This window comes from Cupressus sempervirens, chromosome 10 (assembly GCF_028749045.1).
Source record: "Cupressus sempervirens isolate cs-2001-9-10 chromosome 10, ASM2874904v1, whole genome shotgun sequence".
NCBI classification, from domain to species: domain Eukaryota; kingdom Viridiplantae; phylum Streptophyta; class Pinopsida; order Cupressales; family Cupressaceae; genus Cupressus; species Cupressus sempervirens.
This window is the reverse complement of record NC_143127.1, coordinates 600,551,266-600,569,044: the sequence shown is the minus strand read 5'-3', so window position 1 is coordinate 600,569,044 and position 17,779 is coordinate 600,551,266. Positions and strand designations below refer to the sequence as shown.

General features: G+C 37.7%; 1 protein-coding gene across 1 annotated transcript in view; it reads right to left on the bottom strand.

Annotated features, from left to right (window-relative positions):
• Positions 1-17,779, bottom strand: part of LOC149535292 (uncharacterized) — a 144,366-nt gene that overhangs the window by 32,042 nt on the left and 94,545 nt on the right. The window contains exons 4-5 of the mRNA XM_089807814.1: positions 1,952-2,067; positions 1,695-1,749 (exon numbers count right to left, since the gene is read on the bottom strand). Coding sequence (XP_089663940.1) covers positions 1,695-1,749; positions 1,952-2,067 — 171 coding nt within the window. The remainder of the gene's footprint in view (positions 1-1,694; positions 1,750-1,951; positions 2,068-17,779) is intronic.

Sequence of the window (17,779 nt, the reverse complement as noted above, 5' to 3'; positions counted from 1 at the left end):
ACAGCTGAAAGCTTATAACACCCTAAAAAACAATACTAACAAAAGAACCTGGTTGTAGATGGCTGAAATTATTTCCTTCTATGCTGCCCCTTCTGCTTTGTTTTTTTCGAACTGCTTTTTCGGCCTGCTTTTTCGTACCCGCTTTTTCAGCCTGCTTTTTCGGTTTCGTTTTTTTCGGACAGCTTTTTTCGTACCCGCTTTTTCAGCCTGCTTTTTCGGTTCCACTTTTTCGGACTGCTACTATGTTGAATCTCAAGACCATATCTTTCAATGGCGTCAAGATTTCTAGCTTGAAGGGATTTCGTCCTCCAAACTATTGAGACATAATCTCCAGAAAATTTCTCAATTTCTTTGATATTTCCAAGCCTGAATAAATGAGAGTTATCCTCTTTCTTTTAATCCCTTCCTCACTTGCTCCACGCTTTCGTCTTGCCAATGTGGGATAATACATGACTTTTAATATTTTTTTTTTTTTTCTTTTTACAAAGTCCATGTATGTACTCAAAAGGGGGACTCTTGATTTTTATAAAGTGACTTTATGAAACATTATAATATTTAATTTAAATAGTCACTTTACCGTTGTAACTTCAAACATTAAAATAATATACCAAATAAACTCGAAATCCCACATATAATAGCTCATTAGAAAGAGCCCAACAAAACGCATCTCATCCTATCACTGAAAATTGAAGGCACTGCATCCCCCTATTGGCTTACTAAAAATAGTAAGTCTTCCTGACAACCCAACAAATGAACTCCGTTTGGCTTGTAATTAAATTTGACTAAGCCAAATAACCTCAGGATCCCTTTTGAAGTCCTGGTTAGCCCTCGGGACCATACAAGAATGGGCTAACGACAACATACCTCCAAACTGGCTAAGTGGGGGACATTACATCAAATTACAACTTCAAAAATGACCAAATTTTTTAAAATACTAGTCAAATATAGAAAATTTGAGAATTTGATAGATAGAAAGTCCGAAATTGTGTGGAAAAGGGATGATAATTTTTCTTTAAAATACATTGTGATGACCACAAAAGGGAATTTCTAGAATAACATTCTGGTGGCAAGGTGTTTCCTGTGGAAATTCCATTATGAACTTAAGAAATATCATTGGGATAGTTGAAACAATTGTGGAGGTTATCTGAAAAGGTACCAAGATATGAAAGTTATACAATATCAAAGAAGTGTTTATCAAAAGATATTATGGTAAGACATACAAATTGATAGTTATGGTTGAGATGTGATTTTATATAGGACATCTAATTATTAAGAACTAGATCCTAACCAAATATCTAGATGGAATGGAACAAAATATCATGCAGGAACCTAGAGGTGGGTGGAAATGGAATGCAATGGTCAGATTTCCATTCTTCAAGGATCAAGATATTCTCCAAAGAAAAACATATATGTAGGTGGGAGAAATCATCTTAGGACAACCTAATAGGTGGGACAAGGATCTAATAGAAGAAAACATCATCACAAACAAGTTTTTTGAGAAATCCTCCGGTCTTAAATGAGTTGCCACAAAAGATTCATATGATCACCAAGGATATTTTCACTGAATATATTATCACTAACCATCATAATATAGATGGTAGTGATAGTACCACAAACAACACTTAATTCTAAAAGCATAATAAAGAAAATGCAAGCTAGTATACAATTTAGAATTAGAGAAATTAGCAACATACTTGATATGTCTTTGAAAAGAATATTAAGTTCTCTAGTGATATAAGGCCGCCACCCCTGCAAGATAGATGTAGAAATATGGTAAACAAGACTAGTTAATAAAAATCATGACGCAACAGAGCAATCAACTATCAACTGAATGTTGAATAAATGGAAACATGATTAGAACTTCCACATAATGGATTGCCTGCTCTATTTTCATTTTCTAAACAAAATAAAATTGTTCAAATCTGAACAGTGTACTTCTACAAACAAATACCTGAAATCAGTAGATGGATCTCTCCCTTGCCATCCCATTTCCTTCCACTGTTCAGAAATTAACCCATTAAATTCTAGTCCTGGGAAAGCAGCATGCCACAGTTCCTTTAGTGCCTCCTATAAACAAGCCAACGAGTTAGCTCTCTTGCTTGATAGAAAGTAAAACTAATATTGTCAAATTCATGTCATCTTAGTTTAGACTCTGTCTATCTACTCTTCCATAACAAAATTTAAAAAGGTGTATTATAGCACACAAAATCTGTCAAAATTATTTTAGATAGAAGAGACATTACTGACCCAAAGGACAGCAAGAAAATGTCAATTGTCATAGACAAAAAAGAAGCTTTAGGTTGGAAAAATTACAATAATAAACTAATAAAAAACACATTGGAAAACTAATATAAAATAGATAAATATGTTATTTAATTTTTTTTATGTAATACTTTGGCCCTAAGATATATTTTGATAAGATCCAGATACTCAGTAGCAGAAATCTTTTAAAGATGCCAAACAATGAGTAGAAATACAATAAATCCTGTTTTAAAAAATTTAAATGCAAAGTTTTCATGACAAGGGGCATTTGTTCTATCTTACTCATCTTTCAAGATGTCAAAGATATTAATCAAACATCATGTTTCCATACTTGGGTTGTTCAACATTGTCAAAGATGTGATGATCATTTGCCAAGCCATGTGTGTAAGTACAAGACAAAGAAAGGGGTTTAAGGAACAATATTAATGTCATTGTCAGCCTAAAAGTTGATTTGTGCTCTAAACATAAAAGCCAACATAGCTGTTCTAAGACAGGACTAGGGTGCCTTGATCAGGTTAAGCAAAAAAGTTATACATACAAAGTGTAATTATTGCCATTTCACATTCATCCATCATGTCATTAGCAAACAGCAGGTCCAGCAGGTGGAAGCCAGACTTATTGTTTGGCATCTTTAGATATTTTCTTCAATAAGCAGTATTTGAGCTATCTTACTTATGACAATAAGTGGTATTTGTTCTATCTTACTCATCTTTCCAAATGTCATAGTTAATAAACAAACATCGTGTTTCCAGTCATGGGTTGTTCATCATTGTCAAAGATATGGTGATCATTTGCCAAGCTATGTTTGCAAGTCCGTGACAAATAAAGGGGTTTTAGGAATACATTAATGTCATTGTCAACCTAAAAATTGATTTGTGCTCTAAAAGTCATAAAAGCCAACCTAGCTGTTATAGGACAGAACTAGGACGCCCTGATCAGCTTAAGCAAAAAAGTTATACAAAGTGTGCTTACTGTCATTTTGCACTCATCCATTGTAATATTGTTTTCCGAATATTTTCCTAAAACCCGCGATATAAACTTACAAATTTAAATCGGAATAGTAAACCAGTATGTGATACAAACTTCAAAACTTTAATCAATTTGTTACCAGCAGATTTGCATACGAGAGAACTCAAAAAAGATTGTTTATTCCTCCAATATTCAAAAGTACAATATAAACCAGTAATTAATCACCAATGGTTGCCTAATAACGTTACTATATTATACATCAGCAATACAATAACATGCAACAATTCAGAATATCCAATCTTACAAACAGAAATAACAGTCAGATTGACAATACAAATAAACCCTGAAAGAAGGCTAGGTTTGCGTCCAACCTCCAAAGTTTCTTCAAGGGTTTGCATCCTCAAAGAAATAACCAGCAATTGTTTCCAGGTCCCAGATTAATATTTGTCTTCAATATCATAATCTTCATCCCTCACTTGTGGAGCTTGTTGTCCCTTTATAACTTTTCCCAAAGTGATGCATGCTCCTTTAAGCTATGTGGGATAAAGCACCTTTTTCGTCCTTTAATCACTTAAGTGAACATAGTAACTTTTTAAAAATAAAGTGACAAGTTAAATAACTTTAATAGTCACTTAGTCAGGAAACCATATAATCATCAAGCATTAAAATAGCTAACCAAATGAACTCGGATAATTACATCCAATAGCTCATTGGAAAGCTCTCGATGAGACGCTTCCAAACCAACACTAAGGTACCAAAAATACTGTGCTTTGTTTACTTACTAAAAATAGTAAGTATCCGGACAACTTGCCAAAACTACTCCGATGGGTCTGAAACTAGAAATACCTAAGCCAAACCTCAAACTAAACCTTGTAAAGAACCTTTCCGCCCCTGAAACCTAGGCGAAGCGAGCCAGCACACAAAATAATAATGTCCCAAAAAAAAGGGGACATTACAAAGCCTCCCTTCTCAAAGATTGCTTGCCCTCAAGCAATCCGCTCATACCTACAGAAACCAAATGCCAGGATCCCATACTCGCCTTGATAAGGCGATTCTACTCCTCAGTCGATGTAACCTGACATGCATCATCTCAAATCCCGAATGGTGAAACAGTACAAGAGGAATCGATATGCCAAATAACTGAATGCCAAGATCCCAAGGCTCACCATTAAGGGTCACCAATTGCCATCTGCTACTGCCCTGTGTACCAATACCCTCAGTCAGAATGAATGTCTCACTCCATGAGTGACCCTACGAGTCTCTACTATCAAGTGAAAATGGGAGCTCGGCAATGTGCCAATATCCACCACAAGATGATAACATCCAAATTCCCCTCCTAGCTCCTCGATGAAAGGCAATACATAAGGATGCTCCCCCTAGATCCCAAGTGAGAACTCGCGTGCTGTCTGAGATACCTCTGACCAACTCCTGTAATATCTGCACCGATGATAATGATAGATCCAGCCAATCTAACTCAATCACCATATCCCCCAGGTGAAAACGAAGTAATCCTGATCCCTGGATCTCTAATATGTGAGCAGGCTGAAACACATAGATCATAACCCTGTGACTATGTAACAACACAGCAAAAACCACCAAATGCAAGATGCTATTAGCACCTGGATCCCTGATCACCCAATCAACATGATCCTGGGTAAAGGAAAGAGTGGTTGGTGAATCACCAACATCATGAATGCTAACACTGTCTCCAGTATACTAATAAGTAGAAAATGTAGACACCTCATGTGGTACATAGGGTAATGTATGCTCTCCCAACTCAACTACAAGTCACTCATTGACCGCTGAAGGCCAAATAGAATCAGCGGATATACTACCATCATACACAGGCAAACCACTAATAGCTGGAATATACCAACAAGTAAAATCACCAATCAACAAGTAGCCCGTGACCATCTCATAAGAGCTAGATGATAAAACTCTGGTTAAGCAGAAAAATCCCTCACAGCATGCTAAGGATAAATCTGAACTTCCTACACCACCATAAGTACTCTCGCTTATGTCAAAGTCTTTATAAAAGGATTGTTCACCATTGGCTGAACACTCTGAATTATTTTCACTTATTGTATCACTAACCATGTACTCCTGTGAAAATGTACAGCGGTTGTCAAAAAAATCAGAATTTTCAGACTTATCAACTTGCTGATCCATAAAAAATTTCTCACCATAGAGAGTTTCAAATAGGAAATACGTGATTGAATCACCTTGCTTGCCTTCACATCTACCCACTTTATGAATCCCTTCAATGATTTGCGTGATTTCTTGTGCCCTTGAACCACTGTCATCTTTTCCATAAGTGGCTGCCCCACTTGTTTGATTTTTAGCTTGGTGGATGGAATAATGTGTTAAGCTCAATTGAAGGCATAGCTCATCTATCTCACTCTCCTTGTCCCTTCCAAATTTTATTGCTGGATCTTTGTCCATTAATAGTTGCAAGTAATCATATTTTATCATTTTCAACGATTCAAAGATAGTATGTAAAAGAGGACTTGTGATGCCACATACATTCCAATGTCACTCTTCTATCACAACCTTCCGCATTAGATCCTCAACCAAATTAGAAGCTTCATCCATCCTTGTCAACACTTGAAAAAGTTTGTCTTCTTTGACCAAAAGCATATCCAATAAGTCCAGGAGAGATAATGGTTTTTGACCATCTCCTTCAAACACAAATGGGTTGTTCTCCATAGAATTTTCTGATTTCTCATCACTTAGGGGAACAACGTTTTCAAATATATCCTCTAACTCAGCATGTGCTAGATCAACTATCCTGTCCACATTGCAATCTCTTTGCTCCTCAAGATTTGACATAATTTCCAGCTTAGTATCACCATAAAATTTATCCAAGTTAATTTCCATGTCACCAAATAGAATACTGGTGTTTTCCATGTCTGAATAAGAAGGGGAGTTGCCAATGTTGGCAGTTCAGTCAATTCTTCTACATGGGACATCAACATGCTCATCAAGTCTAGTGTAAACAACTCCATAAGATACTTCTGTCTCCCAATTACCCAGTGGCATACTCGTGCCATTATTATTGTTTTGTATATTATCATGTAAAGATTGCTCTTCTTTTTCAGTACTATTATCAAGATGATTAATGTCTTCCTTATGCGAATTTCTGCAACTCTCCTCTACAAGGAGATCTCGAACCAATTCAAAGTATTGTTTCTTATCATATCTGGCTTATTTTGCAGCTCTAGCTGAAAGTCAACATAATTAATGAAAGGAAGTTCTTTTTTAAGCTTTGACGGGAATTTGTTATAATCATCGTACAATCTCCTTACTTCAGTTTTAATGGGATCAGGCATGCAATTCATCTCTTTTGGTTTTAATATTCTTAGGACTTCAGCATCTTCTTGAATAGATTTTGATGATCTACCTTCTGTGGTGCTTGGAGGAACACTTTTTCTTTCCCCATATCCAACAAATTCACTTGAATCAAATGCACTCTTAGTAATTTGCCCTTGATTGTGTGCATCATCTTCTGTATTACGTGCAGCTCCAAGCCACTGTTTTTTCATTACAGTTGAAGTTTCCTTTTTGGGAATTGCTGAAAAGGATACACTGTCTGATGTCAGTTCAGTGCCTGGCCAATTGTCACATCCAATCCAAACAACAGGAACTCATCATAAGTACCAACTTGTCTTCTGTGGTAATATATTGTAGTAATCCTCTATTCAAAATGGTTTCAACAATTTTGCTCTGTCATTAAGAATTTTGTATGATCACTCATGAAGTTTGTCTATAGGTTTGACAATACTGCAACTGGCAGTCACATACCATTTCTTCCATGCTTCAGAAGCCTTCCAAGCATTTCCAGCAACACCGAGAATGATAACAACAACTAACTTGGAACAAAAATTGCGCCAATCAGCTTGTCAATCATTGCATCTACAGTTGTAAGCTTAGGTTCTGGTCGACCTCTACTCATGCCCAATTTTGTTTCACATCTTATCAATAAAAGGTGGAAATCTTAAATTTGCATCAAATCTTCTTATATCTTTATCTAGACTTGGACACTCAATAACACCCTTTATTTTATGCAATAGATTTGGAGTGAGACCAGAGCAAGGAGGAGGTATGTATCTTGTCTTCAACTCGGTTTCACCATTAAGTGCTGCAGTTTCTACAAACATGTGCCTTGTGATTCAGAAGTTCCCAGAAGAACCAAATTGCATACTATATCACCACTGCGAATCTCTTGAGCTTGAAAATGTTTCTTGATGCCTTTCTTTACCACCCAAACTTTTTTCTCATTTGCTTGCTTGTCCAAAATATTCTCCGCTGGGATTAACTTTAATATACACTGCTGAATCTATAAATGGGGTATTTTGTCAAACAGTTTATATGCAAACCTTTAACAATGCTTTCTGTGAATATCCCTGAGAATAGTCTCAAAATCTTACATTGCCATGGCATAGGAATTTTAACAAACAGTTAGAAGCAAATGCAAGGATACATTTAAATGGTTGTTTTCAATCACATGTTTCAACAGCAATGGATAACTCTTTTTTCTATTCTGCTAACACTATAATGGAAAGGGTTTGAAATCAAACCATAGCAGGGAAAGCCGAACCTGGATTGTTCTTTTTGTTTTGCAATGCCTATCGATTCACGTCCCCAACCAAAACACCCACTAGTCAACCAAAGAAATACTTGCGCTCACTGTCAACGCAATATAGATTGGGGAATATGGCTGTTTTGCACCTGCAAGACAACTTCTTCGATGCATTCGAAGTCCAACCCCCCTGTACACCCGACGTAACTATTTCCAACGGTGACACTGGTTTATTTGCTTGGATTTTCCTGTTACGACGCCCAAACTTTAGGGCCTTTCTGCTCTATGACTCCTGTAAATAGCCCGTGACCCATTCTTGTGAAGACTGTCGTAATGGATGACACATCAGGTCTTGAAGAAGCCGTAAGAACCAACTGGAGTGCTATTCACAAACTGAATACAAATAATGGTCTGAGATTCTGCCACACCTTCTTACTGCTGTATATGTCTGTTAATAGCAAGTCGCAACAACTGGAACACCACCTCACATCTATCTATCCTGATGAAGAAGCAACTGCGATAACCTCTTCTCAAACCCGACAATGTCTACATAGGCTGGACATGTTTATAATGGAAAAACATTGCGCTAAGGTTGATCTCTGCTACTATGTCGTGGTCTAGATTCGGGTCACAAACTATTGCTAATCTCTTTGCTTTTCCATACATGAATGGTGGATCACGTCCAAGGTAAGAGCTCTGCGAGTTTGTAGAATGAAAGGTGCCGCCAATCAACTTTATTTCGAGTTGTATGAGCACTAACTGCTGCTAAACTATCAACCTAGCGATTACTAGTGCTACTATCCAATTACTGAATGTTGGCTCACGCAAGAAGAAAAAACACAACCACGTCCTTCACCGAAAACTCCAACTGACTTAGCTGTGATTCATTGTCTTCAGTCTATCACCATATAACAAGTGTTGCTCCCTGTACGTCTGCTCAGAGAGGAGGATGGCTCCGGGGACAAAGCTATGGTTGTCGGTTCAGACCTAAAAAATGCCTTCTAGAACCTTTGCAAACTGTGAATACTACTAACCCGCAGGAACATACAGTATGATCTCTGCTATGAAAACTTCAGTCCGGAACTGCTTGGCTTGATCAATTAAACACTGTTCCTCCACATAGAAAATAAAGTAGTCTGATTTACACCATGAAATTCTGACTATACTTTATTTGCTGATATAATTTCAATTTTACAAGCTCGCAAGAAAACCAGCTCTGATACCACTGTAATATCCCTTTCCAGATATTTTCCTAAAACCCGCGATATAAACTTACAAATTTAAATCGGAATAGTAAACCAGTATGTGATACAAACTTCAAAACTTTAATCAATTTGTTACCAGCAGATTTGCATACGAGAGAACTCAAAAAAGATTGTTTATTCCTCCAATATTCAAAAGTACAATATAAACCAGTAATTAATCACCAATGGTTGCCTAATAACGTTACTGTATTATACATCAGCAATACAATAACATGCAACAATTCAGAATATCCAATCTTACAAACAGAAATAGTAGTCAGATTGGCAATACAGATAAAACCTAAAAGAAGGCTAGCTTTGCGTCCAACCTCCAAAGTTTCTTCAAGGGTTTGCGTCCTCAAAGAAATAACCAGCAACTGTTTCCAGCTCCCTGATTAATATTTGTTTTCAATATTATAATCTTCATCCCTCGTGTGTGGAGCTTGTTGTCCCTTTATAACTTTTCCCAAAGTGATGCATGCTCCTTTAAGCTATGTGGGATAAAGCACCTTTTTCGTTCTTTAGTCACTTAAGTGAACATAGTAACTTTTTAAAAATAAAGTGACAAGTTAAATAACTTTAATAGTCACTTAGTCAGGAAACCATATAATCATCGGGCATTAAAATGGCTGAACAAATGAACTTGGATAATCACATGCAATAGCTCGTTGGAAAGCTCTCGGCGAGACGCTTCCAAACCAACACTGAGGTACTGAAAATGCTGTGCTCTGTTTACTTACTAAAAAATAGTAAGTATCCGGACAACCTGCCAAAACTGCTCCAATGGGTCTGAAACTGGAAATGCCTAAGCCAAACCTCGAACTGAACCCTGTAAAGAACCTTTCCGCCCCTGAAACCTAGGCGAAGCAAGCCAGCACACAGAATTATAATGTCCCAAAAACAAGGGGACATTACATCCATCATCTTATTAGCAAACAGCATGCCCAATACATGGAAGCCAAACTTCTCAAGAGTAGCAACATCAAATACAATTAGAATTTAGCATTCCAAAAAAGCCTTCCATATGGCAAAAGAACAAGACAAAATAAGGCATAGTACCACTACTAGATAGCAATGAAGAGAAAACAAGAGCCCTCAAAGCATGGCCTCTTGACAGTAGCTCCATAAGAACTTCCTCTAGAAATACCCCTAACATCCAAGACCATTATAGCTTCATAATAGAATACGAGAGAAAATGAATCATAATATTCTCTCTTATATTTTTTCCAATGCTTTAGAATAGCACTTTCAGTTCAACAAATAATAACCAATAACCTCAATTGTTCCAACAAACAATAACAAACAAACCATAGCAGTGGTAATGATGGAATATGACAACATTTCTCCCTTGTCAGTTATTACATCATTGTTCAAAAGTACTAATAAGAGAAACCTAAACAGTTTCAAACTTAACATGTGCAAGACGCTTGATGAAGATATCAATATATTGTTCCTAAATATAGCAGAATTGGAGTTGAATGTTTTGTTGAACCTTTTTTCATATGAAGTGGCTATCAACTTTAATATGCTTGGTTTGCTCATGAAACACTGGATTACAAACAAGCTTGAGAACAAAATGATTGTCACATTAGAGGCCACTAGGTTGCATTTGTGGTACCCTAAATCCTTATAATATGCAACATAGCCAAAGTGCTCAACAAATTGTTGCACTTACTGAATGATATTATGCTTCTATTGAGAAATAGCAACAGTAGCTTGATTCTTACTTCACCAAGAAACAGGACTTGAAACCAAGAAGTAAGAAAATCCAGTTGTGTATTATCTATCATCGATAGAACCTACATAATCTGCATCTGGATATCCTACCAAGAAGAATTCATCATTCCTTTATATTCCAAACCATGATTCATTGTACCTTGGATATGCCTGAGTACCCATTTTACTGCTTTCAATGACACATTTTTGTTCTTGCATGAATCTTGACAGATTTTACAACTAAACTAAAATCTGCTAATCATCTATTGATAGGGAGATGCATTTACATGAGGAGATGGATCTGAAATAATTAACTGCAATCCTAATTCAATCTGTGTAGACATGGGTTTGGAATCCATCTTCTGAACTTCTCGAGCAGTGCATTAGCATATCTTCTTTGAGATACAAGAATATGGTGATTAGTTTGTCATACCTCTAAACTGAGACTATAATCCAATAGCCCCAGACCTATCATATCAAATGCCTTCTTGAGATCATTTTTGGTTATCTCAACCATAGTTTCTAAGTTGCTTGTGATAATTAAGTCATCAACATATTCATTAACAATCACATATCTCTCCTTGTTCCTTAAAGTAGAGATTTGGATTATATGGATGCCTAGTAAAACCTTATAATAGCAAATGTTCTTCAATTTCAATATACCAAGCTTTAGGACCTCTTTGAGACCATATAGGGACTTGACAAGTTTGCATATTCTTTTAAACTAGGTGCAATGTATCCTTTGATTGGATTATATAGACCTCTTCCTTAAGGTCTCCATTGAGAAATGCACTTTCTACATCCATTTGATAAAAATTTCCATCCGAATTGTGCCACTAAAGAAAAATAAATTTTAAATTGTTTTTATATTCGCTGGGAGAGAAAATGTTTCCTTGTGGTCAATACCTTGTTTCTAGGCATAACCTTTAGCTACAAGTCTAGGTTTATTTACCTATACTTGGTTTTGAATATCCATTTGCAACCTCATTTGCTTGCAAATGGGCCTGCAAGCAAGTGGGCTTAACCTTGGAGGAAACTTTGTGATACTAGGATGGCTGACCTCCCAAGAAGTCTCGTTGCTTAACCTCTGTGAGCATCACCTAGATGCAAAGAGTGCTAAATGTTCCATTCGTACTCATGAGAGATGGGTTCTTGCGAATCACTACTCGCGAAACATAGGTCAATGAGTTTGACTAAATAACTACACTGTTGAATCCTGATAGCAATATCACAACTATCCATTTACATCCAATTTTTTTCTTAGTAGTTGGTAGATCAACAAGCTACCAAGTCTTAATTAGAGACTTTGCATCCATATCCTCTTTCAAAAGCTTTAGTTCTAGTGTTACTTGAACATTAGATGGTTTAAAATGATCAACAACTGAACTCGTCAATGCTAGATTTATCATACTGCAAGCCATGTTGTGAGTCCTTAGTCCTAAAGTGGAAGCATTTGTGATTTCATCTAACTTTGCAACACAAAGATACTAGCGTACCACTTAGGCATAGGTCTTGAGACATTTATGGGTGTTGAATTAGATTGACTATCAACATTTCCATCCAATTTGAAAATACAAGCACTACCTAAAGTAGGTGATGCTGTGGGATGAAAATGTAACTCACTCTTCTCATCAAAAATTACATCTCTAATAATGTATATCTTCTTTTTGTTGGAATCCAAAATGCGACATGCCTTAAATTAGTCACTATAACCAAGAATAATACATTTTATAGATCTTCCATCAAGCTTCTTTCTTTGTTATTTAGGAATATGCATGTAGGTTGTGAATCCAAATATACTAAGATGAAAGATGAATGGCTTTACCCTTCAGGTTGTGTAGCCGGTCCAATGATTGTTCATAGGAAATACAAGGTCTCTAATGAGCTTGGAATCGAAGTTTGTACAATCAGTGTTTGCAGAGATTGTGGAGAGATTTGAGGAGCTTTGGGGTTTGTACAATGCGTATTGCAATGAGTGTTGCAACAAGCATATGTATTTGTCTTTTTTACATTTTAAGATGATGTTCCATATTCTTGAACCCTTTGAGGGGTTAGCATTTCTAAATATAAAGTCCTCATATTCAGAGTTTAGATACTTAGACTGGATGATCTTGACCCATTTGAGTTGTGGTTGAGAATATATCTTCCAAGCTAGTTTTGCCCCCAGAGCTTGGTTTTGCCAATTCAAGTTTTTGATACCTATGCCACCATCTTGTTTAGATCTACATATTTGTCCCATTAGAGCATTGCAATCTTTTTCTTTCCTGCTAACCCCTGCCAGTAGAATAGTTTGTATGATTTTTGTATTGGCCCCAACTAGAAGTGCTAGACATGAGAGGAGGTATATTGGCATTGCTGAGACTGAGAGGACTGTTTTAATCATAACCAACCTCACAGCCCATGAAAGCCACTTGCTCTTCAAAGAAGGAAGCCTTTTTTTCCATTTTTTCTTTAAGAGGATCTCATAGGTGTGGAAGTCTTTTAGCCTTGAAATTCATTTTGTTACTATCTATGTTTCCTTAATTCAATCCATGTTAAAAAAGAAAATCTTTGATTTGCCATTGCTGACAATCAGGCCCAATGCCTTCTCATATATTTTAAGAATTTTCTTATATTTTGTGGCTTCCTTTTTGCCAACTCCAAATGAGACAATGTCATTAGCAAATTGTTGATGTGTGCAAGCTTCAACACTACTTGTAATCTGAATACCTTGAATTCTTCCATTCCTCCTTGTTGCATTGATACATATCCCAAGACCTTCTGTCGTTATGATGAATAGGAATTTATGACATGGTGTCTCCTTGCCTTAGTCCTCTAGATACCTCAAAGTACCTTCCGGTGCCCATTGACCAACAAGGGCTTGAAATGCAATAAAAGATCCAATGGATCCATCTTTTGCAATCCTGAGGCTTTTAAACATTTGTATAAAAATAGCCAATCAACTTTGCCATAGGCCTTCTTTATGTCAAGTTTGATAATCATGCTAGGCAATTTCTGATTTTGGATGGTGTGAATTTCTTCTTGGGCTATGATGACACCATCTACAATAGGCCAAATAGGAACAAACCAATTTTCTCATCTAATATAATATATGGCAAGAGAGTTTTAAGCATGTTGGCCATGACCTTGGCTAGAAGTTTGTACAGCATGTTGTCTAAGGATATGGATCAAAATTCTTCCCATTTTGATGCATCTTCTTTTTTTGGTATTAGGGCAATGAAAGTGCTATTGTTTTCTTTATGAAGTCGTCCAGTGTCTAGTTACTTTCAAGGCTTCCACTACATCATTGACCATTGTATCCCAGCATTTCTGAAAGAAATCAGCAAGGTACTCTTCTAGGTCTAGGGCCTTATCAACCTGAAACTGTTTAAAAGCCTTTTCCACTTCTTCCCTTGTGATACTTGCATTGATCATCCAATTTTGCTCCTCTGTAATCAGCTTCAGTATATTCTTTAGAAGATGCATTTAACTGTTCAAATCCAACCCCTCCCAATTGTTAAGTAGATTCTTGAAGTACTCTACAGCACTATCCGCTATCTGCTTTGGGTCTTCTATCATAGACTTGTCCTCTTTGATGATTTTGGTTATCTTCTTATTGGCTCTTCTCGCTTTGAACACATTGTGAAAAAGCTTGGAGTTTTTATCCACATCCTCCAACCATGTTACTCTGGATTTTTGCTTCCAAAATACCTCTTCCTTTGCTAGAGCCTTTTCATATTCTTGCAATAGTCTTTTTTCCAACATATATCTATTTTGATCCATACCTCCCTTGACGTCTTCCTTGTTTAGGGGATCAACTCTTCTTCAATACGTTGTTTTCAACAAATATGTCTTTGAAATGTTCTCTATTCCATACTAGTAACTTTTGTTTCAAAGCTTTGAGATTTGATACGGAACAGAAAAGTTTGGAAACCCTGAATTGTTCTTCATTCCACCACTATTAGATCAATGTAAATCACCCAAAATCTCAAGTAAAATAGGATAGTGATCCAATCCAAAAAATAGTTGGATGGAGGCTTTGAGCTCAAATGAAATAATTGCAAGATTCACTTTCATAAAGAACCTGTCCAATTTCTCTAATATGTGACTAAAGCAAGCCTTTTGTTGTTCCAAGTGAATTCTCTTCTACCAGTCTCTATTTCCATCAAACTTTTCCTGTTTGCCTAATCATTAAAATCTGCCTGAGACTGTACCATCATTTGGGATCCACCTCTTTTTTTAAGCATGAAAAATAGCATAGTTGGAAAATCCAGACTCAACAGACACTTGCCAAGGCCTGAAAAACAAAATTTCAAGAAAAACTCGGGAAGTTTTTGGGAAAAAAATCTTAGCAAAAAAGCTTGAGAACTTAAAATATGGTTTAAATTTAATTAGAAATGCATTTTTCAACAAAATTCAATGAGGAGATGCACCAATGAGTCAATTAATGAGAACACAAAATAAACAAGCTGAGTCTAGAAATATTTAAATGCAAAGTGCATACGAAATCGCATTCTCACAAGGAATGTTGATGGCTGGAAGCAAAATAGTAAAGAGTTTTTGTAAGACTAAAAGCAAATACAATATTACAATTACATCTCCATCTTCCCAGCTTTACTAAAAAATAAGGGAGACGTAGAACTAGAGGGTCCATTCCTAACAAGCTGCACTGGGCATGATTATGCCTCCTCCCTCAATATCTCTAATGATATATGTGGCTCATCCTCCACTTGGATGTAGCTCCTCATGGCACTAACAATGACTCCCTATTTGACTCATCCTCCTCTTTGATGTCATCCAGCGTTGTTTACCGCATAGATTAATTAAGAAATGCACACAGATAATGAACAACAGAACTCTTTAGATTATTCGCATATGCCAACACATTAAATAACTGGTGATAAGATAAGATCCATGATGATTTACAATGATCCCAGACGGGATATAAATACTATCTGCCGAACCTTCCCGAAGGAGTCCGTTGGCCACAAACATTATGTCCGCTACAAACTATTTACTTGTCGGCTACAGAATACAGAAACATCGACGACAATTAGCCTATCGGCTACAGAAACACCGCTGACAATCACTCCATCGGCTACAAAAACACTGACGACAATCCAGTCGGCAGACACAGTTTCTACCTACAACATCATCCCCCCCAAAAGAAAAAGTCATCTCCGGACGACAATTACAAAATATCTGAGATAAATTAACAAACAAAATACATTATCAGAGTGACTACAACAAAAAATCTACTTCTGTCACATCACTTCCACATTCATCCTATTACATCTGAAGCCTCTACTAACACAATACTATCTCCTCAAGCTGACCTTGATAGCCACCCGTGCTGCTTTCTCTGCTTCCAACACTGGGTCCACTGAGCTAAGTGTCGCTGTACTGCCTTCTGGATGACCCACTCCTCCCAAGCTCTCTATGCATCCACCAAGACAGCCTCTTGGCCAACACCTACTCCCAGTGCCTCTGGTACACAGACACTCCATTCTTGCAGCAGCTTCAACTCTTCTCAACTGGTCACACTTCACACAACTGATATCCGCAACGAGTGGGGGTCCAAGGGGCAACACCCCTGGTGGGGTCGAGGGGCAGCGCCCCTCGCCACCAAGACCAAATTAGCACTCTAAAACCCACACAAAACTACATGTAACACACTGTTTCTATCATTTTTTGCCGATTCCACGCTCTTTCTGGCAACCACTGATGCTTCCCCTTCCCTTTGGCATCATCTGCTACTCATTCTGAACTGCCCCAATCCGTCATCGTTTTTTTTTTTTTAAAGCTCCTCCACTTCTCATGCAGCTACTAGGCTTTACACACACACCTCTTTCCTCCAATCCTCCTACACCTCCAACTAAAATTTTTCAGTCCTCCACACACCTTTCTCACTCCCGGCACTTCGAATCTCTAGCTCAAACACGCACTCCCAAGCGAAGCAACTCTCGCGAACGATTGCCAGCGGAGGAACTCCCGCAGACAAGTGCCCGCGGACAGGGGTCCGGGGGGCAGCTTCCACGGACAGCTGCCCGCGGAGCAACCTTTCGCGGACAGACGCCCGCGGAACACTTAGTTCTTTTTTTTCTTTTTTTTTAACAAAAAAATGAACAGCACCTCAATTTTGCCTCCAAGCGTCATCATTCTGCGATGACGACAAGGGAATCATCTTATCATTCTGCGACGGTGACGGCAACAACATCTTCCTGGCACGGTAGGATCCGTTGACTACGTGAGGTACCTCTTGCCCGTCCAACATCCCCAACTTTATCACTCGATTGTCGCCGACCTCCCGGATCTGATATGGTCCAACCCATCTTGCCTTAAACCTTTCTTGTTTTCTTTCATTCCGATTGTCGTACTTGAGTACCAACTGCCCCGGCTGAAACCTGTTGAGTTTGTCATGCCACGCCTTATGCCTGTTCTATGTCACCTTCGTCGCCCACTGTGCCTGCGGTCGTCGCGCATCTAGATTATTTTGTTTCTGTCGGCACCCTTCAACTAATTTTATGGTGCGATGCATTCTTTTCTTCTTGTGCGGTCCTTTCACCGTATACTGGACGATGGAATTTTTCTTTTTTCTGGGTTTGTATTGTATGTCCTTCCCTTCTTCAGCCGTAACCTCCTTTGCGTCATCTGCTTCTTTGTATTCCTTCGGACACTCATTTTCCTCTTTTTCCTCACCTTCGTCGACCCTTAGCATATTACAACTTGGAATGAGTTCGTAGTCTTCTATTTGCCAATGGTAAAGGCCATTCAACGAGTCTAGGTCGTCATCATTCGATCCTCCTTCTAGTGTCAATACTCCTTCGTCGTTTGGTTCCATTCTCCTCTTTCCTTCATCATCATTTCCTTCGTCATCACTGTCACCTTCACCTTCTGAGTCTGACGATGCTACCTCCTCACCTACCATTTCTGTGTGCAGGTCAATTATGAATCTTTTGCCTCCGCGCTCCATTGATAGGGTATTTCATTTCTAATCATGTTTTACTTTTGCTTGCACCAACCAATTCTG